Source organism: Miniopterus schreibersii, assembly GCF_964146895.1.
Source record: "Miniopterus schreibersii genome assembly, chromosome: 13".
Classification (NCBI taxonomy): Eukaryota; Metazoa; Chordata; class Mammalia; order Chiroptera; family Miniopteridae; genus Miniopterus; species Miniopterus schreibersii.
In genome coordinates, this window is record NC_138113.1 from 29,415,663 (window position 1) to 29,441,292 (window position 25,630).

At 33.9% G+C, this 25,630-nt stretch overlaps 1 protein-coding gene across 2 annotated transcripts in view; it reads right to left on the reverse strand.

Annotated features, from left to right (window-relative positions):
• Window positions 1-942: 942 nt before the first annotated feature.
• PPP4R3B (protein phosphatase 4 regulatory subunit 3B) overlaps window positions 943-25,630 on the reverse strand; it is a 46,980-nt gene continuing 22,292 nt past the window's right edge. For both annotated transcript variants that reach the window (XM_081156082.1, XM_081156083.1), the window contains 9 exons: window positions 22,049-22,180; window positions 20,594-20,696; window positions 18,411-18,452; window positions 16,600-16,758; window positions 12,252-12,421; window positions 10,173-10,312; window positions 9,684-9,868; window positions 7,731-7,933; window positions 943-2,600 (listed from right to left, as the gene is read on the reverse strand). In XM_081156082.1, coding sequence (XP_081012208.1) covers window positions 2,505-2,600; window positions 7,731-7,933; window positions 9,684-9,868; window positions 10,173-10,312; window positions 12,252-12,421; window positions 16,600-16,758; window positions 18,411-18,452; window positions 20,594-20,696; window positions 22,049-22,180 — 1,230 coding nt within the window. In that variant the 3' untranslated portion in view covers window positions 943-2,504. The remainder of the gene's footprint in view (window positions 2,601-7,730; window positions 7,934-9,683; window positions 9,869-10,172; window positions 10,313-12,251; window positions 12,422-16,599; window positions 16,759-18,410; window positions 18,453-20,593; window positions 20,697-22,048; window positions 22,181-25,630) is intronic.

Genomic DNA, 25,630 nt, shown 5'->3' on the forward strand with positions numbered 1-25,630 from the left:
AAGGGATACCAAAATTAGTTTAGTTCCAAATCTTCAACCTGCAGAGAAAACCAGTATTACTTTTACATTTGTTACATTTTTATCACTTAGTGGACATGAGGAAAAACTAGTGATTAAAACACAGAAATCTGTTTCATGTAACTTTTTATTAAAAATAGTTTTTATATTGGATACATGTTTACAGATATAATTTTAAGAGAACCTCTCAGGCTGTGTATACAAATGTGGACTCTGGCTTGCTTCAGTGAATGAAGGTAAAGATTTAAAAATCCTGATCTGCCTGAGGGTAGTCACTTAAGAGCAGCTAACATGTAGAATCTTGTTATTCTTTTAAGGGCTATTTTAAGTCCTGTTATCATATCACTGTGGATGAGCCTGTGTACCAAGTGTTATTCTGTAATTGAAAAAAAAGTTCAATTTGTGCTATAAGAAAAGGTTCCTATGACAACGATGATTTAAATGTCTAAGACTCATGGCAGTTCTTCAGAAAGGAAAATTAAAGAAACTCTTAAAGGCACTACTTCCTACTGGAACTTAAAATTAACCAGGAAAAGTCAAGAGTAAACTTGTTTGAAAGAAAATGTATTCATATGGTAATGTTACTGATCTTGGTTTAAGTGATCTTAAGTCACTTATTTTATGAGGTGGAAAGTCTTTTTCATTATATGTACCTGTAATCAAAGAGGTGGTGATAGCCCCATGTCATGATGCTTTGGTGCTGGGACTTTGCCAGAGGCGCACCTTCTAAAAGTAAAGCCGGTGATATTTAAAGTGCAGTTGACCCTCATTTGTTTAGAATTCTTTCATTCAGATTGGTGTATGACCTAGTAGTTCATAATAAATATGGATAATTTATTGGCTTTTAAAGGATAAGTGTAAAATGGACATATCTCAAATGGAGTTAACTTATATTTACAACAAACCAAACAAAAACAACAATCATAGAATTACAGGGTCACATTTTAATTCCTGAATTTTACAGTTCAGCATTAATATCACCACATGTATACAAATGGTGTAAAACAAGTACAGTGGTATTTTTAATACAAAATAAACATCTGTTTTATGGAAAAACTATACTTCATATCTACACAAACAGCCCATCTTTTCCAAATAATAACCAAAATTAAAATTAACTACAAAATCTCCAAAACAGGGAAAACTGCTTTAGTTTATGCTATTCCAAGAAAAATGGACCCATAACACATTACAAGGGTGATCTGAAGATTATAGCTGGAATTACTATTTTTTTATTTTTTTCCCAATGCATTAAACTGTAGTTTGGGGGATGTTTTTTATCAGCATTATCTCAGATCACAGATGAGCAAACTAGCATTAAAATATTTACAGTTAACTTGCTTGTTCTAAAAATAAAACCTCTTGTTTGCCTCAACTTATTATTTTAAGTTCATTGACGTACATGGAATGTGCTTTTACTCTTAAAAAAAAAAAAAAAAAAAAAAAAAGCAGCTTTCGTATTACTTATACCCTTGTTTGTTTATGGAAAAGCTTCATGTGCTGCATACTGACAATGAAATAACTTCTTGGATCAAAATGGCCTCTACATATTAAATTCCGCTGAATTCAGCACTATTCTTTGTATGTTAGTCTTTATAAATTATACTTTAAAAATTGCCTGCAACTCTGGAGACAGAAATTTCCTAACAAAGCAGAAAGTAACTTCAAAGTATCTTCCACAAAAGATTGTACTGATAGGCAGCTGAAAACATTCTGTTCAATCTACTTCCGTTTCTACAGAAAATCATTTTGGAATACTATTGTACTGATTCTTGGCATCTGTTATCTCCAAAAGTGCTGATTTTAAAGTTACATGAACAAAACTGTCCATTTTGAATCCAGCTTGTTTGTTTTCATCAAAATACATATGAAAATTCCTGGTGTAGAAAACGCAACATGTGCTGAAATACAGGGTGTACTTCCCTCCAACTATATAGAAAGGTTGAATTTCTGTTAAATCTTCAAAGAAATGGTCTCAACAGCTTGACTTCTTTTTTTATGATAATTGAACCTGTTTTCTGTAAAAATTTCTTTTAAAAAGAGGCAACTGATTAAAAGAACAACATGGCCAGCACCATTAGACAAGTATTGGGTTTTCAACTGAAGTTTTATAACTGCTTCTACATCGACACCCCCCTGGAGCAACCCTGCATTAATATTATTTTATCAACCTTGTCCCGCCCCTAAAACCGTCCCCAAACCTGAGAGCTTCCTTGCTGAGAAGCTGTCTCCCAGGTTCTGGTTACTAACCTTTTTTTTTTGACAGCCTGTAAGGCAAACCCTTTAATTACTAGCAAGCGATCAAGTTCCTGGGAAGCCTGTTTTTTACAGAAGCAAACGCTCCTAGCTGAAACACCGAGTGTCTTTTGCTACTCCTTGTATATTTGTAAGTTCAAGTGAGAAAGCTTTCAGATTCAGATTTTCAGCTCATTGAACAGCTGCAGCATTTTAGTGAGACCACATGTGGAGGGTCCCCAGTAAAGGTTTTATGAGCCAAGGCGAGGTCTTTTCCTGGGAGATGTTTCTTCTTCTTCATCTTCCTCTTCATCATCTGGATAATCCACTAAACCAACCAAACTTCCCTGTTGAAGAATAAGTTTTTTTAAAAAAAACCATGTTACTTAAATAGAGATACCTGAATCTGATAAAGGAATTGCCTGAAATTACGAACACTTAGTAAAAACTGGTGGCACTCTTAGCTACCCTCAACTTCTCCATTTCTTTAGGATTTTTAATGATATCTCACAATTCAATTCAGCAAAATTTCACTGTGGAAAAATAATTATTTCCAAACAGTAGGGCTGACAAGGAATCATGACATTTGGAACTGTAAGGACCTTGGAGATGAACTAGTTCATTTCTCTAATTTGAAAGTAGAGACTAGCCAGTCAGTGACAGGAAGTCTCTTCTGAGTCTCTTTCTCATGTATGTATTTCAGACTGCAATTATATTGACCCTTGTACAGCTGTGTTCACTTAAAAACACATAGTTGCCCTGGCCAGTGTGGCTCTCTGGTTAGAGCATCGGCTCAGGCACTGAAGGGTCCCAGGTATGATTCCTGGTCAAAGGCATGCAGGGCTTTGGATTTGCTCCCCGCCCCCAGTTGGGGTGCATGTGGGAGGCAACCAGTCCATGTGTCTCTCTCACATCGATGTCTCTCTCCTCCTCCCTCCCTCCTTTCCATTCTCTCTGAAAAAGCAGTGGGAAAAATATCCTAATGTGAGGATTAACAAAAGAAAACCAACAACAAAAATCCACACACATTACAGAAAACATTTTATGTTAGTAGACAAAGTTCTATTTCATTCTTTTAAACCCTAGTATTCCATGGTATGAATATACCATCATATAGTTAAATTCCCTGTTGGACATTTTGATTGCTTCCCCAAGGTATTATATTCTCTTAAAAAAACTGTGTTTCTGACAATAGCTTTTCTCATCTATTAATGAAATTGATTGAGAATCATCTTTGTATATGGAATACCATATGGATATGTTAAATTGTTAAAGATTTATGCATTTGTATTCATAAATAAAATTCATCTACTTTTTTTTCTTTCTTAGTGCTAACTTTTAAAAAGTATTACATTTGTATAATTGGAGGAGAGGTCGAGCTTACTAAGTTGCTGGAAGACTGATAAATACGTTTACTTCCATTGTCTCCTGAAAGCTCATGAAAATCAAAGTAAAGAAATTTTAAAAGGACAAAAATATAGTATTGACACACATACACACAAAGAAATTTTAAAAAGTATATTTTAACAAAGACGAAATAGGAAAGGAGAAAACAAATGAAAGCAGTCAAGGCATTTTTGGAAAAGAGAAATCAGAGGCAAGAGCTAGTAACTCATTTTTAACAGAGAAGAGTGTCAAGAATGAACTGATTTGACTTAACCCAAGAAAGAAGTAGGAAGTAAAGGCACCAAAATACTGGGGAAAGCAGGGAAGACAGTTAAGTCATGTCAGTAAAACAGACAACTGAGTCCTCAATTCTACAATCCATTCCCCCACCTGCAAGCCCCTCCTCCAGGAGATTCCTGCTCTTCCATAACCACCAACTATAAAGAAAATGAACCAGAAAGGTTCTGTTCTGCAGGCACAGTAAAGGGCAAGAATAAAGTACCAGGTTGAAAATGGAAGAATAAATTTAAATTCTGTACAGGGCACTGTTAGAGGATATGCTCTACCCAAATGATAGGGGAATTCAAGAAAGAGAACAGAGCAATGAGGTCCAGAAATAATCAATACAAGAAAAGGAGAGAGGTAAATGGAAGTATTAGGGTGATGAGAGAGGCAGCCTTAAAACCAGCTGTGCAGCAAGTCTAGAGAGCAACCAATCAAGGCTGGAACAGGATGGGAGACTTCAAGAGAGATGTCTCCAAGGGGGAAGCTATGCGGGAACTAATCTTAGAGGTAGTGAAAAAATTATCGATAGGCATATAACTATGGCAACAAATGAAAGAACTGACATTTTATTTATTGTAGAAAAGAAAAACAGTATAGAAAAAAAGAGCAGGAAAAAATGAGTAAAGAATATATTGTCAATACAGCTAGGAAATACGACAAACCTACAGCCAGCATCATACTCAGTGGTCAAAAACTAAAACCATTTCCCTTAAAAACAGGAACAAGACAGGGTTGTCTGCTTTCACCACTCGGATCAACATAGTACTGGAAGTCCTAGCCACAAACATCAGACAGGAAGAAAACATAAAAGGTATCCAAATTGGAAAGGAGGGAGTAAAACTGTCATCATTTGCAGATGACATGATACTGTACAGAGAAAACCCTAAAGACTCCACCAAAGTACTACTAGATTTGATAAGTGAATTTGGCAAGGTAGCTGGATACAAAATTAACATCTGAAAATTGAAGGCATTTTTATACACCAACAATGAACTCTCAGAAAGAGACACTAAAAAAAATACCATTTATCATTGCAACTAAAAAAATAAGATACCTTGGAATAAACTTAACCAAGGATGTAAAAGACCTGTACTCGGAAAACTACTGGACACTGAAAAAGGAAATAGAGGAAGATATAAACAAGTGGAAGAATATACCGTGTTCATGGATTGGAAGAATTAATATCATTAAAATGTCCATACTACCCAAAGCAATCTATAGATTCAATGCAATTCCCATTAAAATACCAACAGTATATTTCACAAGAGCTAGAACAAATATTCCAAAATTTTATCTGGAACCAAAAGAGACCCCGAGTAGCGGTAGCAATCTTGAGAAAGAAGAATAGAGTTGGAGGGACCGCTTTACAGGGTGTCAAACTATTACAAAGCCACTGTAATCAAAACAGCCTGGTATTGGTACAACAACAGACATATAGATCAATGGAACAGAACAGAGACCCCAGAAATAGACCCACGCCATTATGGTCAATCAATATTTGACAAAGGAGGCAAGCGCATACAATGGAGTAAAGACAGTCTCTTCAATAAATGGTGTTGGGAAAATTGTACAGATACATGTAAAAAAATGAAACGATCACCAACATAGTCCATACAGAAGAATAAATTCAGAATGGATAAAAGACTTAAATGTAAGTCATGAAACCATAAAAATCCTGGAAGAAAACTTAAGCAGTAAAGTCACAGATATCTCGTGTAGTGGAATTTTCACTGATACATCACCTAGGGCAAGAGAAACAAAAGAAAAAATAAACAAATGGGACTACATCAAATTGAAAAGCTTCTGCACAGCAAAAGAAATCAGCCTCAAAATGCAAAGGAACCCCACGGTATGGGAGAATATATTTGCCAAGGATGCATCTGATAAGGGGCTAATTTCCAAAATGTATAAAGAACTCATACAACTCCGCAAGAGGAAGACAAACAATCCCATTAAAAAATGGGCAAAGGACCTGAATAGACACTTCTCCAAAGAGGACATACAGATGGCCAAGAGACATGAAAAAATGCTCAACAGTGATAATCATCAGAGAGATGCAAATTAAAACCACAAAGAGGTATCACTTCACACCTGTCAGAATGGCTGCCATAAACAAATCAACAAACGACACGTGCTGGCGAGGGTGTGGAGAAAGGGGAACCCTGGTACACTGCTGGTGGGAATGCAGACTGGGGCAGCCACTATGGAAAACAGTATGGAGGTCCCTTAAAAAATTAAAAATGGAACTGTCTTTTGACCCAGTGATCCCACTTCTAGGAATATATCCTAAGAATCCTGAAACACTAATCAGAAAGAATATATCCACCCCAATGTTCATAGCAGCACAATTTACAATGGCTAAGATCTGGAAATAGCCCAAATGCCCATCAGTAGATGAGTGGATAAAAAGCTGTGGTACATTTACACCATGGAATACCATGCAGCCGTAAAGAAGGATCTCGTACCCTTTGGGACAGTATGGATGGACCTGGAGAATATTATGCTAAGCAAAATAAACCAGGCAGAGAAAGACAAATATCACATGATTTCACATATATGTGCAATCTAAAGAACTTAATAAACTGATGAACAAAATAGATTCAGTGACATGGAAGCATGGATCAGACTGATGAATCTCAGAGGGAAGGTGGGGGTGGGTGGGTGGGGAGAGATTAACCAAGGAATCTATATGCATATATGCATAACCCATGGACACACAATAGTGTGGTGAAGGCCTGGGGAGGGGAGTGGGTGTGGGGTGGAAGGGGTCAATGGGGGAAAAAAGGGACATCTCTAATATTTTGAATAAAAAAAAAGAAAAAAAAGAAGCTAACTTTTAAAAGGCAAGACTGGCCAGCTAGTTTGGCTCAGTGGTTAGAGCGTTGGCCTGCGGAATAAAGGGTCCCAGGTTCAGTTCCACCAAGGGCATGTACCTTGGTTGCAGGCTCAATCCCTGGCCCTGGTCTGGGACCCGTGGGGGAGACAACCAATTGATGTGTCTCTCTCACATCGATGCCTCTCTCTCTCCCCCTTCCACTCTCTCTGAAAAAGCAATGGAAAAATATCCTCTGGTGAGGATAAAAATAAAAAAATAAATAAATAATAATAAAAAATAAAAGGCAAGACTATGAACAGATTAACTTACAGAAGAGCAAATTCAAAAGGCTAACATTCAACCTAACTACTAACAAAGGACACAGGACTGGGAATAAGATATATACTGTCTCCTCTCCCTGACTGGCAAAGGTTAAAAATAATGATAGCAACACTGGCAAAGCTGCAGTGAGCCAAGCACACTCATATGATGCCTGCTGTAACATAAATCAGCATAGACTTTCAGGAGAGGAATTTGACACTATGTATGAAAACATTCTACTCATTTATCCAAGAAAATAATTTAAAATGCAACAACACTAGTAGTCATATCAGTAAAATATCAGAATCAACTTATATGTTCCAAAATATTACTGGGGGGGAGGGGACACTTACAAATATCATGATATAGCTAAATAAAATGAAATTCTACAGTCACCAACAATGTTTTAGTAACATAAAAATTCTTACAATAAATAAATAAAAGCAGGATACGAAACTGTTTATAGAAAGACCTCAATTATGTGTCAGATAAAGAAACCCACATACCTAAAGAAAAATCAATCAAATGTTAGCAGTCTCATATTCTCTGATGACGTGCGTTTTCTTCTTTTAAATCATTATTATCCAAATTTACTCCAGTAAACATAAAATAATTTCAAAGATTGGAAAAAAAAGCAAAGTTTATTTATGTGTAGAGCAGTTTCACATACCTTGGTGGCTGTTACTGATGTAGCCAAGTTTGTAGTTTTAGAAGAGGATCCATTAGAACTTGCTGGTGGTGTCTGCGCCACTACGGATTTACTGTTTGTACTGTTTGCTCCATTAGCAGCACTGGTGGAGTGGGAGAAAGTAAATTTGAAGCCACCAGAAGATGTCCTTTTGGGAAGGTTTTCCTTGTCTTCACTTTCTTTTGCTAAAGCGAAAGTAAAATTTTGAACCTATATCAGTAAATATTGCTAAGTCAAAGTATCTGAAAAGAAAAACTTATAAAACATTGTCTTTGCTTTATAAGAGCTAAAAGAGTAGAGAAGCATGACGTGTACAGTGATATGTCTTTATTAGTTGGAATCTTAGAAATCTCAGCATTAAAAAGGAACTTTAGAATCAAATAACAAGCCCTGGCTGGTGTGGCTCAGTTGAAAGGTTGCTGGTTCGAATCCCTGTCCGGGCACATACCCAGGTTGCAGGTTTGATCTCGGGTTAGGGTGCTTCTGGGAGGCAACCGATCAGTTTCTCTCTCACACCGATGTCTCTCTCTCTCTTACTCTCAAATCAATAAAACCATTAAAAAAAATAATCACATAACAAATCAGCCACCCTATGCTAGAATTCTACACTGCTGTATCTAGGACACTTACAAGGACACTTTAGTTGCTTCTTTCTTTGTCTCCCTGCAGCTTTCACCCACTGACTCTATACTTCTATGGTCCTATAAACACCTAATAATCCCCCACAAGCTAATATTTCAAATTCCTAAAGACAATGATATCAATCTTATTTCCTGAATATTCCATGTTCCTGTGTGGACATCTTTTATGAGACAGGTGTCTACCATCCTTTGACATCTGGTTGCTACTATTTTTTTTGTATTTGATTTTTAATTGGATACAGTAAGTTTGGCCTCACTGCCTCTTTCGAGAGTAGTCAGTCAGCACAGTGCCTGCAATGAGTAAAGGTAGACGAATATGGCTACTAAAAGGTGCCTATTCCTTAGGACATTTTAATAGGCTATTCGCTCCTGTAGGCTAAAATAAATGGAACTTAGGGCACTAATGAGTGGAAAATGAGTGAAGCTGAAAATAACAGTTTCAGGGAAAATACAATAACTAATGAAACACTAACTAATAAGAAATACCTTTAGAAATCTCACATTCAAAATAAAAAACTTATATATAAGTCCAGGAAGTGCTTTTTCCTTTCAAGATACACATTTTTATTAAACATTTGGATGAGTACTCTAATATTGGTAATTACTCAGACCATAGAATTAAAGTGATTAGTTCTCTGGAAAGATGGGAAATTTTACTTTTATTTCTCTTGATATTATCTTTATAAAACTTTTGGGTGGGGGGATGTAGAAGGGAGTAAAGGAGGAATAGATGGTGATGGAAGCAGACTTGACCTGGGGTAGTGAATACACAATATAGTGTACAGATGATGAATTATAGAATTATACACCTGAAACCTATATAATTTTATTAACCAATGTCACCCCAATAAATTCAATAAAAAAAAATAAAATAAAAAATTTTACAATGATTTTAAAATTTCAAAGAGCAAAGTTACTTTGCACTTAGTTTCCTGAGCAGTAAATGGCAGAGTGCTCTGGAACATGTCTACGGATCTGTATGTTATCTGTTATTACTGCAGATTTCAGAATAGAAAAGAAGCCACAGCTGTTCATAGAAGGCAAAGTGTAAGCAGACAATGCAATTTCTAAATAGCAAGGGAAGACGACTGTAAAATAGCAAGCTTCAGGAAAAACATGAAAATAAATGCCAAACAAATTTAGAAAAAGTGCAAAATATAAAAATTATGATTCAGCATAAAAATAACGTCTTTCATGCTTTTTATAAACAATGACCAGATCTTTACAAGGAAATGAATAATCTCTGTAAGAATTATAATAGGATGCACTATTCAAAAATGCAAACTTGCAATACCTTTCTTAGTTTCCATGAACTTCTCATAGCTGTCTGGGAAGTCATCTTCCGGCTTAGGCTTCTCCCCGGGCGCCGCGGCCGCCTTCCCTTCCTCCTCGTCGTCCTCGGTGAACCACATCTCCTCCTCCTCCTCCACGGCCTTGGCGTCCCTGCGGAACCTGTTGCTGCGCAGGATGGATGGCACGCTGTAAGGGAGGACGGCGGACACTGAGCGGCTGCAGTCAGTTCAAGGTGAAGTCTGAGAATAATTACTATACCCGAGGGGAGCTGAAACGATTTTACTGGGTAACATTTATATACTAAAAATTTATCTTGGAGTTTAGTTTTTCATATAAAACAATTTAGGGTAGGGAGGGTATCCCACCCTCTTACATATAATGCTGTCCTATCTAGTGATGGAAAGGAAATGCCTGGTAAATTTCAGCTCCAACTACGGACAATTTTGGACATGAATTTATAGGCTATAAATGCAATATACTTAAACAATACCTGTTCAGTTTCTGATTTTGTCTGTCTTTTTCTTGCTCATATTTAGTCTTCAATCCTTTGAATGTCTGAACATATTCAATCGATTCAAGTGCTTTATAAAAGTTTTCAACTATATGTGCAGTAAGAGACTTGATATCTTCCTGTATAAGCACAAAATTTAGATTTCAAATATAATACAATGCTTGTTAGGAGGGAAAACTTAAAAATAATTCCAAAACTGATCAAAAAAGGTTTTTCAAAATCACCTTCCAAAAATAAATGTTCTAGTTTCTTTATACATGAGCCAGGACTCCACAGAAAACTTGGAAAAAAGGAGAAGCAATTCACTGGAGCCCTTTTGGGGGATTATAAAGAACATTTTGAAAGTAAGTGGATGTAGTTTATGCCTTCTGTCTATTTTTACACTTACACAGCACATCACAATTTAAAAAGCATTTTCACGTACAATTTCACTTGATCCTCCTAATTATTATACTGATTTTACAGAGAAGGAAAACTGAGGCTCTGAGAGAAGTTGGATGGCCTGATCAAGAGCACAAGGCAAATTAGAAAGCGGATTTTGAAATTATATTTTAATAAACGTTAGGTACTACTTAATGACTTCTCATTTAACATGACATCCTATCTATCAAAATGGAATAAATTTTACCTAAAATATAAACATAGATTCCTCATACTATATTACATATACAGATCAGATAAACTATTAACTGGAATACTACTTGCTTATTCCCGTCTTCTAATGGTATAATCTTTGTGAAATAAACTGGTAGTAACAACTTCTCAATTCTAAATGAACCATTCTAAATGATCACTGCAATACAGGGGTACAAAGCAGGCTCATTATTAAAAATAATTGAAGTTGCGATTCAGGACTTTAATACTAGTAAGAAATATACAGGCCACTTCTTTTAAAGATCCACCATAATCTGACCGCATAAAGGATTTTAAGTCTTTAAGTGAGTTTCCCTGGACATCTCAATTAAAAAAAAAAAAAAATGCAGAGAAGGAAAATTAGAAATCTAGGTAAAATGGTCTAAAAGAAAAGTTAACCTTTGAGATTCAATGTACAATTATCAACCATTTCTATTTTCAGAAAAACAAACTCAATCACAGCAATAGGTAGGGGTTTGTGAACCCTATGACTTACTTTATTAGTATATCATCAAAAATTTTAAAGGAAAAAATGTAAAAGTTAATCTCTGATTCATCAGGACAGTGTACTGTGAATCTGGGTTGACACTTGGTGAGCTTGAGCTAGTTAACTACATTTCCTCTTTTCTAAGGCTAAGGACAGTACTTCTATCCTCTTCATTCTTTTGACTATCATACTCTTGGCAAGTGACCAATATTAGAAAAACAACCCAGCTGCTCAAATAATCTCCATATGAGAACAGTATGTCATCACTAGAAATCTGATTTGTAAGAAACATAAATAGAAAATGTATTTCTAGCTTTGACTTTCTTTTTTCAAGTTCTTTCTAACCATGTGGCTAGTTTCCCTGGTGGAATGATTTCGGTGTGTGAGAGAGGGCAAATTTATTCTATCAGTTCTACAGTTACGTCTTACCCGTTATTCATTTAGAGCTCTCTCCAGGTCTTTTTCTGACAAATCTTTTGTTGCCTGAAATTGAGCTGTAACATACTTCAAACCCTGACTGTGCTCCTAACCAAATAAATGTATGCTCTTGAATAGGTCATTTAATCACTTGGGTATCTCAAGTCCCTCACCTGTAAAATAAGGCAGAGTAGTCCATCTAACTCCCTGATCTCAACTTAAAATTCCATGACATACTATTTTTATGCATTGCATATCAATGTCTAACAAAAGAATTATTTTCAACCTTTCTCTTCATTTTTAACACTACCCCTACAATCAATCAAAGACATCACATGAATGATATGCTTGACTGAAATGGCCACATATGACAAATTTGATCCTGAAACACTTGGCCAATAAATGGAAGATTACAGAATAAATATGGGTTAAAAGGATATGCTAAATTTCACAATTTAATATTAACATCACTAAACATACAATTATTTTACTTTACTAAGAATCCTTTAATATAAACTTACCACTCTTATAAATTCAAATAACTCAATAACAGCTGAATTTAACAGATTGTACCGAGTTCCATTATCCAGAAGAGCATTTATAACCGGCTCAAAAAGATTTCCCTTGGTGATGTAACGATTGTAAAATTCATCTTTAAGGCCAATTATCCGCCTCATAAAACGAAGAGCACCTAATTAAAAATAATTCCGGGAATAAGTCAATGATCTTACTAATTTAATCATTATACAGATATTTTTACATAAAACAATGTACATGTTCTTCTAGAATAAAAACCAAAACTGTGCACTAAAAGGTTTTGAGAAAAATACAGGGGAAGAACACTTAAAACCTGTACAACTTTAGTAGCCAGAGCTAACAAAAAAACTCAGTAAATGGCAATTTGGAGATCTATCTAGGCAGGTTAGGTCCAGAACAAAGATTAAAAAATACACAAAAATCTCAAAACACAAATGTTGGTCATACTTAGAGCAGTGTGGGTGGATATGGAGACAATGAAGTGAAAGGCAGCTCAGAATTAGTAGGGGGCTGTCATTAAGGTGGGCACAGGAGTGGTACAAACTGTCAAGAGCCAAGATAGCCTGCCTCTCTGGGGAAGGGAACTGTGGAGGGAGGTGCTGCTTTAAAATTTTCTGAAAACATAGCCAAAGGGGTCCCTTGCTGGGTTTTAACAGAGGGCTAAATGATTTTTACTTTTCACTATTTCAACTCTCTTTGCCTTGGAAAAATCAATACCACTTCCACATTATAACATCATTCTCTTGTTTACCGATTGCTTATGAACTATTTTACCTTCAGACTATGTTTGTAAAAAAACAATAGAGTAACAAATAAAATAGTACAATTTGGCTTTTCACATTTTATAATACTGAAAAAAAATTTTCCTTTTAACTAGTCTTTTCCCTAGCTAAATAAAGCTAAACAAATTTTACAATGTTACTGCTAACATTACTAAAGACTGTATTTTAATCCCTTATTATTATTTTTATGTCTCTACTGATTTTTAGAGAGAGGAAGGGAGAGGGAGAGACAGACAGAAACATCAATGATGAGAGAGAATCATTGATCTGCTGCCTTCCCCATGCTCCCCACCAGGGATAGAGCCCACAATCCATCTCCTGGTTCACGGGTCAATGCTTAACCACTGAGCTACACTGGCCAGGCTAATCCCTTATTTTTATGTTTGTTCATTCTTTAACTTGTAACCTTTCCTCTAAGTAGTTTAAATTAATCTATTGATGCCAGTAACCAAATCTTTAAAAATATAAGATTTCCAATTTTATAAGTCATCTTTCATTTCAACCCTCTGTTGATGGATGGAAGTCATTAAAAGAAGTTGTGTGACTATTGAAAGAGGTTCTAAATATTATCTGAGAATAAAACAGAAACAGGACATATAAGGTAAAAACTTATGGTACCTGTAACACTAAACAAGTGTGGAGAGAAGTGCTAGACTTATCACATCACCTCTTTTTGTGGTGGGATAAGAAATAGTTTACTTAAGATGAAAAAGAATGAAGTATTAGCAAAGATGTGAGCAAATGGGCACTCTCATATACTGCTTGCTGGTGAATGAACTGACATGCAAGCAAAGCTATAGTTAAAAACCACAATGCTTTTAACAGTAGAAATCTTGAAGCAATATAAACATTTAAATACTGGAGATTCGTTCAATTATAATATATCCATAGAAATTGAACTATTCTACAGTAATGAAAAAGGACTAGTTATAGAAAACTAGACAGAAAAGCCTACCAGGAGAACCCTTCTTAAATTAATAAAAAATTTATATAAACGGAATCAGAATGAACTAGATTAATTTTTTAAGGTACTGTGAAAGAAAAAAATGTCCAAGAAGCAAGAACATTACAAATAAGAAAAGTGAGGGAGACCCTGGCTGGGTGGCTCAGTTGGTCGGAGTGTTGTCCCACACATCAAAGGGTTGAGGGATGGTCAGGGCGCATATGGAAGGCAATGAATGGACTGATTTCTCTCTCACATTGATGTCTCTCTTGCGCACTCTCCCCCTTCCTCTCTCTCAAATCAATAGACATACCCTTTGGTGAGGAAAAAATAAATAAATAAATAAATAAATAAATAAATAAATAAATAAATAAATAAAAAAAAATAAAAGGTGAGGGGCACTTCGCAGATATTAAACTTTACAGCAGAGAGAGACTATAACGGCACAAAAATAAACATCCCCTTTATTTCACCTGGTGAAATAAAAGAATAGACGGCCCAGAAATAAGACACAAGTATATATGATAACTTAGTGTATAACAAAAGCGATTATTTTAATTCAGTAAAGAAACTAGTTCATTTAATAAAGATGTTTGCACAACTGGCTATCCATTTAGAAGAGAACAAAGATAGATGCAAAAAAAAAAATTCAGATGTATTACATATATAAATGTAAAACATAAAAATATTATTGAGAATTGAGGAAATTGAGAATATTTGTATAATCTTAGGACATAGGAGACTTTCCTAAGAAAGACAAAAAACCCAAAAGCCATAAAAAGAAGAGATATATAAGAATTTTAAAATAATTATATGGAAAACAATACCATGAATAAAGATCAAAACAAAAGACAAATGAGACAGACAGTTTCCCCAAAATGTGATAAAGTGGTAGTATCTCTAATATAAAAAGAGCTCTAAGAAAAAGATAACAGTTAATTCGTAACAGATAAAATACAAAAGCACTAAAATAAAAAAAAAATGTTGTCAAGAAAAATGTAAATTAAAACACAAAGGAAATGGCACATTTTCCATCATCAGCTTGATAATATTTTTAAAAAAACCAGTAACACTCAGTGCTAGAAGAATGTCAAGTGCTTTAATCTTTTGGGAAAGAAATCCAGAGGCTATATATAAATATTTTGTCCTGGCAATCCCATTATTGGGAATCTACCCTACGGAAAAAATCAACTAGTACATAAAAGATTTATAAACTAGACTACTTACTACAGTGTTGTTTGGAGTGGCAAAATACCAAAACAATTTTGTAACCCATGTATTAAAGAATGGTAAAGTAAATGTGGAAGAGCCACTCTAGGAAATGTTACTCAACTATGTTTAGGAAACAAAAATTGGTCCACACCATATCCAATGACCTAGAGTACTATTATGGGACTGAGAAGTGTGTTAGTATAATCCTGTTTTTGTAAAAATAAAAAAATGTGTGTGTGAATATGTTTATGTAAATTTGTACAAGTATGGAAAAACGAATAGACAAGAAATAGTGCAGGCAGTTAACAGTGGCTACTTTAAGGCCTTAAAAATAAAGGAAGTAGCAGGGAGATTAACCTTTTCTCTACACATTAAGTTAATGCTTAAATTTAACTATAATTTTTATGCTAAGAAAAAAAGCCACAAAACTCTTTTTGTTTGGAAGGAGAAGGGAGCTTATCTATCTCTATTTGCAGGTGAAATTTTGAAGAGGAAAGAAAAACACATAGTTTGCCAAAAGTCAAAATTATTGCAAATATTTCTTACAAGTTCAATAAATAACCTGAGTTATACAAAAACATATCAAGGCCCCTATCTCAAAATATAAAGAGAGTCACTACTAAATGGCAGTTTGATGAAGCAGAGGTAAAAGATAGCAGGACTGGGTCTATTAGTGAAATGTTATCACTGCACAGGGTATTATCTCAGTTAAGCTAATTGAATCTAAATGTGAGCAAATGTGTGTGTATGGGTGAGGAAGCACTACGACCTATTCCTCTTATCCTTTAAATAAAAGATCAGTGCCTTGCCAGTGTGGCTCAGTGGTTGAGCATGGACCCATGAACCATGAGGTCACGGTTTGATTCCCAGTCAGGGCACATGCCTGGATTGCGGGCTCGATCCCCACTGTGTGTGTGTGGGGGGGAGGGGGGTGCAGGAGGCAGCTGATCAATGACTCTCATCATTGATGTTTCTATCTCTTCCTTCCTCTCTCTGAAATAAATGAAAACATATTTAGAAAATAAACATAAAAGATCAGTATTTCTCACAGTCATCTTTTTTTGAAAAATATATATATATTTATTAATTTCAGAGAGAGGAAAGGAAAGGGGGAGAGAGAAATAGAAACATCAATGATGAGAGAGTCATTGATCGGCTGCCTAGCCCGTGCAACCCGGGCATGTCCCCTGACCAGGAATTAAACCCCAATCGCCTGGATCCTAGGTCGACGCTCAATTGCTGAGCCATGCCCGGCCAGGCTCTCATAGTCATCTCTTTCACAGCATATATACTGCTAAAAAATAAATTCACATGGGTAACTTTGGCTTTTATCTCTATAAAAAATGTTGTTCCTTTAAACATTTTAGTAGACTGTTCACTTAAATTGCTACTTACACAATGCCAGGAAAGTGTGCTTTGAATTCATCAAGACCAAGACTCTTCTTAGCAAATCCTTGTTCATAATATAGTTTTTTATGTGATATGTGTGATGCTCCACACAAAATGTGAGTAGTTCCAAAATTAAGGCAAGCAGCTGTGCTGTTTGGTAATTATCTGCAAAGAAAGTCATCACATGAAAATCAAATATTGCAATACATTTGAATAAAGCTTTTATCCCAGATTTTAGAGCAAAAGTAAAATTTTATTTCCTTCTCATTTTTATATCAATTAAAGAAGCTATATACATTTTTACTTTTTCATTAGGCAGACTCTCCAGAAGCACTGTCAGTTTCACCTACTAACTAGATACTTTTCTAAGGCTCCTGTATAAAATATTTAATAACTTTAAGAGGAAAAAAGAAACCTCAATAAAGATATACCAACATGATAATAAAACCCTCAATGTACTGAGATTTTCTTTAAGACATGCTTTAATGATTAATATTAATAAATCTATAAAAGGGCCCACAATAAAGATGAAGTACCTCAAACTTTTTGCCTAAAGTGGTGCAATGCAAAATTCCCAAGAAAAAATAATATGCTTTCTTTAAAGATATCTTTAAGGAAAGGATATTTTTGGCTACTTGAATATCAAGTGAAAACTGTTATATGAGGATTTTTTTTTTAAAACACTAATCTTTTTAACATCCAACCATAATATCCCTGAGAGGTCTACTGAAACGCACTAGCTTTATTCTCAAGTCTTTGGTTTATACATTCGTGGAATGATTTCAAGCTGCTTCCTGAGCATCAAAATTGAATATAATTGAAGAGCTAATATAGGTAATTACCTACACCTATTATAAATGTTTTAGATTAGGAAATATTAAACTGTGAGCAATTTATGGAATCACAGTCCTATAGAATAGAAAAAAATAACTGACATCATGTAGTACAACTATTTTATTTTTCAAGAAGATGATACACAAATATTTTGTGGAACTATGTTTCTATTAGGAATAAATTAACATTCTTTTTAATAACAGAACAACCATTAAATATACAAAATACAATTCTGGTATTTCAAAGATCTTTTCTACTTTAAATCAAGTAAAGAGTTTTAGTTGCTCCAGACAGATTACAGCAAACACTTGAACTAGTCCCTTACAAATAAAAACAAACTCATTTAATTTCTCAATTCTAAAATTTTATATATAAAAGATTTTGCAACAATGACCTACAGTGTTAATTAAATGTCTTATTTTCACTTTCCCAAGTTAGGACATGAAATTAGTTATTCAATATCTGAACTGTCTCCTTATTTGAAACTGGTTTTCCTAGAGCTTTGATGAACCCAGTTGAAGAGAAAGGATGCTGGGTACACAAAGGCATATTTTCTATACTACCACGCCCATGCCTGGTATACATGTTACAAGTAAAAACAACACTTTACACTCAAATTCACAAATAAAACTTAAACATAAGACTGTATGAATGCTAATTCCTAACTAATTGGTCTTAGTTTACTAAATTTCAAAACAAGCATGAACTAAATCATCAATGTTCAGACGCTTCTCAAAAAATATCAGAAAATAAGTTCTAAATCTACAGAAAAAACACAAAAACAAAATTCAAAATAGTTTTCCAGTTTTTACATTGGAGAAAGTGGACTATTTTCTTTGTAATAAAGAAAAAAGTGAACGTATTTTTGTATTCTGTTTTTGTTGAAAATATGCCTTTCTTAACCTTGTACAAATGTATTGTACCCTGAGTAGAAAAAAGTTTACTATTTGCATTAGGTTCATAAAATAAAAATTTATACTTACCAGGACAAATCGTGCTGTTTTTGTTAGATCCAACTATATTATCTAATAAAAAAAAAATTAAAATCAGTTACTTCAGTAATAATATCCCATATTTCCCTGACATTACAATATATAAAGCACATCTTTGATCATAATTTCATTTTACCCACATAATAACCACCAAGAATTAGTTGCTTCAGTCAAATATCATACTTCTATCTGCCATCTTTTACAGAATTTGGTACAGATGACAAGTTATTAAAAGGCAATATCATAAATGTTCTGATAAAAAATGAGATTACAACCAGAGAAGACTGATATATCATCGTTTATCTTCACTCAGTCATCCTCCACCAATCTAAATATGTCTCTCCATATAGATAATTCTTAAATTTTATAACAACACAAATGGTAACAATAGATGCTTCATGCTTTGAATTTTTTAAAAGACAAAATAAGTGGAACATTTTAAGTAAGTTCCAATTTCTTGGCACACATCATAGGGCATATTTGTGTAGAGAAATATAAGGATGTATATTGCAGCACTGTTTGTAACAGCAAAAAGCTAGAAACAAATGTACATTAGAAGCAGAATGGCTGAATTACAGCATACTCATACAAGAGAATACTATATAAGAATTAAAAATAAATAAGAACTCTAGGAATCAATAAAGAGAGTTCTCAAAAAAAGCAGTGGGGCCCTGGCAGGTGGCTCGGGCACACCAAAAATGTTGTGGGCTCAATTCCTGGTCAGGGCACAAACCTAAAGTTTCAGGTTCAATCCCAGGTTGGGGTGTGTACAGGAGGCAACCGACTGATGTTTCTCTCTCTCTCCTCCTTCCTCTCTCTCTCTAATGCATTATACATATTACAATAAAATAAAGGAACATAGGGGTGATAAATTCCAAATTCAGCATTCTTTGAGGGATGGAGGTGGGTAGGGTGGAATGAGAATGGGAGAGCTAATAGGAAATATATGGACGTCTGTTAAACTATTATCTAAGTATTTCTGTATGCTAGAGTGTTTTAAATTAAATGTTAAAACTGCATTTATTTTCATTTATATACATGGAACCATTCTGCAATAAAATGTTTTATGATGTTTTACCCATTCAGCTTTACATTTCTGAGAACTAGTCAGATGACAGATCAATATTCAATTACTCTAACAGCTATATAGTATTCCATAATATGCATATGCCACACTTTAACTTTCCTACCATGAATAATGCAACAACATTCTTGTACTTGTCATGCTTATGCACAAACCCTCCCTAGGATATATACTCAGAAAGAGAGTTGAGATATTATGTGGGTGTGCCCATTCTACAACTTTATTAGTTTAGTATACATTCTCTTAAGTGACTCAATAAATTAACCAACAGTCGCAGAGAATATGTCCTACACATATCTCCCTTCACAAGTTGAGTTTTATTCTGATCAGAGTCAATTCTTTGTTTATGCTAGTTATATTTGGTAGCATGATTACATTCTTTAAATATTGCAGACTGATGAAATACAGATTTACAAAATACAGAAAGATAATACAGGAACTACCTAAAACTATATAGTAAGATTCTATACTCAGACTGTTTAAAAAATATCTTTAGGTTTTCACTCTAATAAACTGAAACCAGAAATATTAGCTGATGAATTATGGGTATAGTTTATACAAGAAAGACAGTATGGAAACACAATAAAAAACACATTGGAAAAAAAAGGCCTTGAGCTTGTACAAAAAAAAATTGGCAAATAAGTTAACATTTAGAGTAAAATGCTTATAAAGAATTTATTTTCATTTGCTCTCTGCTTTAATCACATCAGCTCGATTAACCCATCAGCTTCTGATCCTTACGTTGTGAAATCAGAAAACTTACTGTGCTGCCAAAATGATGGTATCCTTGACTTTTCAAATATAGGCAATAATCTGTCTGCTCTTATTCTAGAGATCAACTCTAACAACTTTGGGAACAATTTCCGTTTTCTACTAAGTGTTTACATCTCTTCCTCAAGGTGTAATACTTTTTGCCACATTTCTGCCACAGACAGAAATAAGGAAAATCATGATTTTATACTGCAGTTTAGATCTTTCAGTAGTAATTTCCCTGTCATATAAATAACTAAGTAAACCGCCTGTTAGTTATAATACTTATTTCACTCTTTATAAAAACAGAAATCATAGGCTGATAAGTAAGAGACCCTACCCTTTTCACATTTGTCTTCTGAAGTATTGGTCAAAAGCGGTGCTGTGAGGACATGCATACAATGGTTGTAGAAGAAATTCAGAAATTCACTTTTTTCAGTTTTCTGAAACATACAGAATTTAAAAAGTACTTTATTACCTTTATAATTAATAAGACATCGTCCAGAATTAGCAGTGTAAAGAAAAAAAAGAATTAGCAATGTGGGTCATACACAAACAACAGATACTTTAAGATACTGTGAAAGAACCAAAAAACCAATTATATTCATCTTAATCTTACTTGTGCAGAATTTAAAAATCAAATCTGTTTAATATTACAAATAAAAATGAAAGGGATAAAAAGATCAGATAGTATGAAAAAGTTGTTTTTAGGAAATTATTCAGAGCAATTCTTTTCAGATATGCTATGATCTGAAATGCAATGAAGAATCTATCAGGCAGTGTAAGAGCAACTAAACTGCTTAAAAGTGATACCCAGATTTCACAATGTATCCAAATTTGAAAACCCAACAAATTGATTTATCCATCCATTAGAAACAGAATATAATTTAGATCTATTTTTAAAATGAAAAAAAATCTTATTATTTAGAAATTTGGAAAATAATGCCTTTTGAGTTTATGGGCTACTACTTTTTTATACAACTGGTTCTATATATTTGTATATAATTTAAAAATAATATACATGTTCTCTAAATATGAGGGAATTTTATAAAGAAAAACTATCCCACTATTAATATTTGGGGATAGTTCCTTAAATCAATTTTTTAATGACTTCCTTTACTAGGTAGTTGAGACCATTCAGTACATATTTTTTCCTTTTTTATTATAATAAAAAAAAAAAAGCTTACCATTTAACCATTATTGTTTACAGTTCAATAGTGTTAAGTATATTCACACTGTTGTATATTAATTTTTAAGAAGTTAGCCCTGGCTGATGTGGCTCAGCAGTCAGACCATTGGCCTGTGCACCAAAGGGTCTTGGGTTTGATACCTGGTTAAGGGCACATACCTGGGTTGCAGGTTTGATCCCCAGTCCTGGTTGGGTGCATGCAGGAGGCAACCAATTGATGTGGTTTTTTTCCTCTCTCTCTTGCACTCCCTTTCCCCCTTCCTCTCTCTCTAAAAATCAATGGAAAAAAATATCCTTTGGTGAGGATTAACAGAAAAACAAAAAAAGAAGTTAACTTAGTTAACTTACAGGAGCCAAGGGTCATAAACAGAAGTGCTAACATTTCACTAAGATTTTACAGATTACAAGATTGTATTTTGCTCCAAGTGAACTGCTATAGGAATACCACTGCTACTTGAATACCAAGTATACAAATACTTAAGTATTTATTGTTTTTCAAAATTGTACACATTTTCAAAAATTTTATATTTACATATAATTTATATAAAAAACATCTACAACTGACTAGATCAAAACTTTTTTTTTAACCTCACAGCAATTTCTTACATTAGTTGTAGCCAGCATGTTCTCTGGATCAATCAGAGTACGAAGAAGTCCCATTAACTGAACAGCACCTCCTAGCTCAGGATCAGTATCACAGATCATTTGTTCAATTACTACATTAATGAGAAGGATATCCTGAAAGAAAATGTTTCCATTAGACCTGGTTTAGAAATATGACAAATATACCAGCTGAAAGAACAAAATCAGAATCACAAAGAAAACCCCCCAAAGAATATATTAACTTATTTAAGCTCTTTTCTTCCTAATCTTTTTCAAAGTTCTATAAACACAATAGAGGAAAAAAAAATCCACTTAAAAAGAAAAGTAGAGCATGCTACAGCTTACAATACCATTAGTATAGGGAAGCGGAAAATAAAATCATTTACCAGTGATTCTTGTTGAGTGGAGGTTCTAACGGATTCTCATTCTAGATTTCAGTGTCAAGTATGAATTTAGAAGTTGATTAAACAAGCAATATTGCACATCACATGAACCCCCAAAACACAATTTGTCTCAGCTTCTAACTGGAAGATCCTTTCTAGCAAAATAATGAGAAAAAAATAACCCAGTACACAGTTCTCCAAAGGAGGTGAGTGTACCCATATGTGTTATATAATGATCTAAGGCCAAATAGAGTTTCTGGTATATTAGCAACATGCTCTTGGGTCTTAATTAATATACCGAGCTACAAAGTGGCTTGTAGTTACAAAATTTGTCTTCTGCTTATATTTTTAAAGTAGAAATCTTGAGCATTAAATTAGGATACAAAATGATTATTCATATCAAAAAGTTCTGACATCAATTCAGTGGATTTGAAAATATGTTTATTACTGAGGGAAGAAAGGTAGTTCTGAAGATGAAAAAAGGGTATTGTATGGAATGAAGACAGATATCTTAAATTGGGAGAATTCTGGAAAGTAATAAAGAGAAAGCTTCAGTATAAAGCACTTTTTGTTATTATTTTGTTTTGCTAGCCCTTCACAAACAATACACTGTTATCCAAAAATAATATATCCCTGTGAATTGTTTGCTTGTGAACTTAATGCAATAAAAGAACCAACAAAACCAAATCATAGCAACATAACTGCTTAAAATTAGAATACTATCCTCTACCATGTTTCAAATAGCAACATTTGAGTGAGTTTAACTACAGTTTCTAGGAGGTATTTCAATGCTTTAGTTACTTCTAAATCAAGGTTTTAGAGAAATGATATTCCTACTGGTTTTATCACACTCAAACCTCATACTATTCTTAGAAGCAAATACTTTTGTTTTAAAAGTATATTTAAGTGGGCTTAAGAATTTTGTTATATTGTGAAAAATAATTAGCAACAAAGGGGAAGTTCTGGGTACCTACACATGGAGTTCGGAGATTATCCAGGTTAAGAGCTGGTATCTCTATTTTCTGATTGGGAAAGATAGAGAACATACTTTATTTCATTGCTTCTGAGACAGATTTCTTAAAAATTTTAACTTCTTAATATTGAGATACATTTTCTAATCTATGGAATTAGACAGTTACTATTAGCCCAGTGGCAATCATGCATGATAAAGTTATATGAAAAAATTTTCACTGACACTTTCTAGTAAGATCAAGAAAACATTAGCATTCTGTATATCTTAGATTCCATAAATGTAGAAAGTAAGAGAAAGAAAGAATGGCAAGGGCAGGAAGAATATTCTGAAGTAGAATAAAAATAGCTGTTGATGTTGGGGAAACATTTCCAATTTTTGTTTTTTTTTTAAAAATAGAAGTGTAATAATTTAAAAAAAAAGGTCATGCACATGAAATTTACTCTGCAGCAACTTGAATGAAGGCTACAAATATTATAGAATAGTTCTTCCAATCCATTCTCACAAGTTAGAAGAAAGCAACAATAGTTCCTCAAATTTGACAGAACTTTAATGGTCCAATTCCTCACATTTGTGAAATGGCAAAATGGCCCAGACAAAGAAATCTGAAACTCTTTTTTTAAAGTTGATGGAATTTCTTGATACAGTGCATTGAAGGAAATGTTACTTCTGTACTATTCCTGAGACAAAGAAATAACCTAAAGTGAATCATGAGGAAACATCAGACAAATCCAAATTGTTGACACTAGACCAGAAACGTTTCATTTTTGTCTAGGCTAAAGAGGGCATTATTGGGACAGCTGACAAAATCTGAAATTAGGACTGTAGTTAAATAAAGTAAAAATGTTAATTTCCTAATTTTGATAATTATAGTGTGGTTATGTATGTAGAGTTTTTAGTTGACACTGAAGTAAATATGGGTAAATGGATATTGTGCCATCATTTCTGTACCTTCTTCTTCAATGGTTCAGAAAAAAAATATATATGTAAAAGTGTATGTACAAATACCGAGCAAAGAAAGAGAATGATAAAGCAAATGGGAGACAAAATGGTAATAATTGGGGAATCTGGGTGAAGTGTATGTGGGAGTTCTTTGTACTATTATAACTTTTCCGTTAATTTAAAATTACCTCAAAATAAAAAGTTAAAAAAAAGGATGCAGTTTTAAGAAATAAAATGTGACATTGTTCAATACAAATGAATTTATTCCTAAGTGAGAAATACACTGAAAATACTTGCCAAAATAAGCAGTTCAGTAATAGCTGTATTACTTATCCAGTCAGATTCTAAAATAAGTTTTACTGGATGTTTCAAAGGCCATTAGCATAAAAATCTGTGAAATCTGTGGCATAACAAAAAAGACAGCAATTACTGCTAAATCTACCCTTACAGCTTGGATAGAAATAATGACTACAGTAAAAAATGTTAATATTTCCTACTGTCCCAAAACACGTTAATATCGCTATCAATGATCCTAAAATCAACTCTGTTCCATACTGTTAGAAAGAACTTGAGTCTGAATGCTGTGCATTTATTTTAAAAGAACATCAAAATATCAACTGCCCACTGAATACCCATGGAAGTTATTTCTTTTTTCTTTTTAAAGGTTGCCACCAACCCAATATAGAATTCAGCATGTAGGATCCTTTATTTTGAAAATTAAAAAAAATTATTTATCCTCTTTTACTGGCTAAGAATTATTTTGAGGCAACAAAAAATTCAAATTATAAAATTGTTAAATATCAGAAAACTCAAGGAAATGAAAGGCTTTGAAGACTGTGATTGTAAGAAAAAGAAAAACTGTAGTTAAAAATCAGTAACTGCTTCTCTAAGTTTCATGCATCAGTTAAATGTAAACAAGAAAATAATTCTACAAACTAAATGAACAAACAAAATTGAGACAGAATCACAGATACAGAGAATAGACTGATATGGTTGCCAGGGAGGGGTTGGGGGACTGGTTGAAAAGGTGAAGGGGTTAAGAAGTACAAATTGGTAGTTACAATACTCACAGGGATGTCAAGTATAGCACAGGGAACATAGTCAATAATATTGCAGTAACTATGCATGGTGCCAGGTGGGTACTGGAAATAGTGGGGGAATACTATGGAAAGTATATGACTGTCTAGCCACTATACTGCACAAATGAAACTAATGCAAAATAATACTGAACGTAAACTGTAATTGAAAAATTAAAAAACAAAATAGTTCTAATGAAAACAGAAAGTTAAA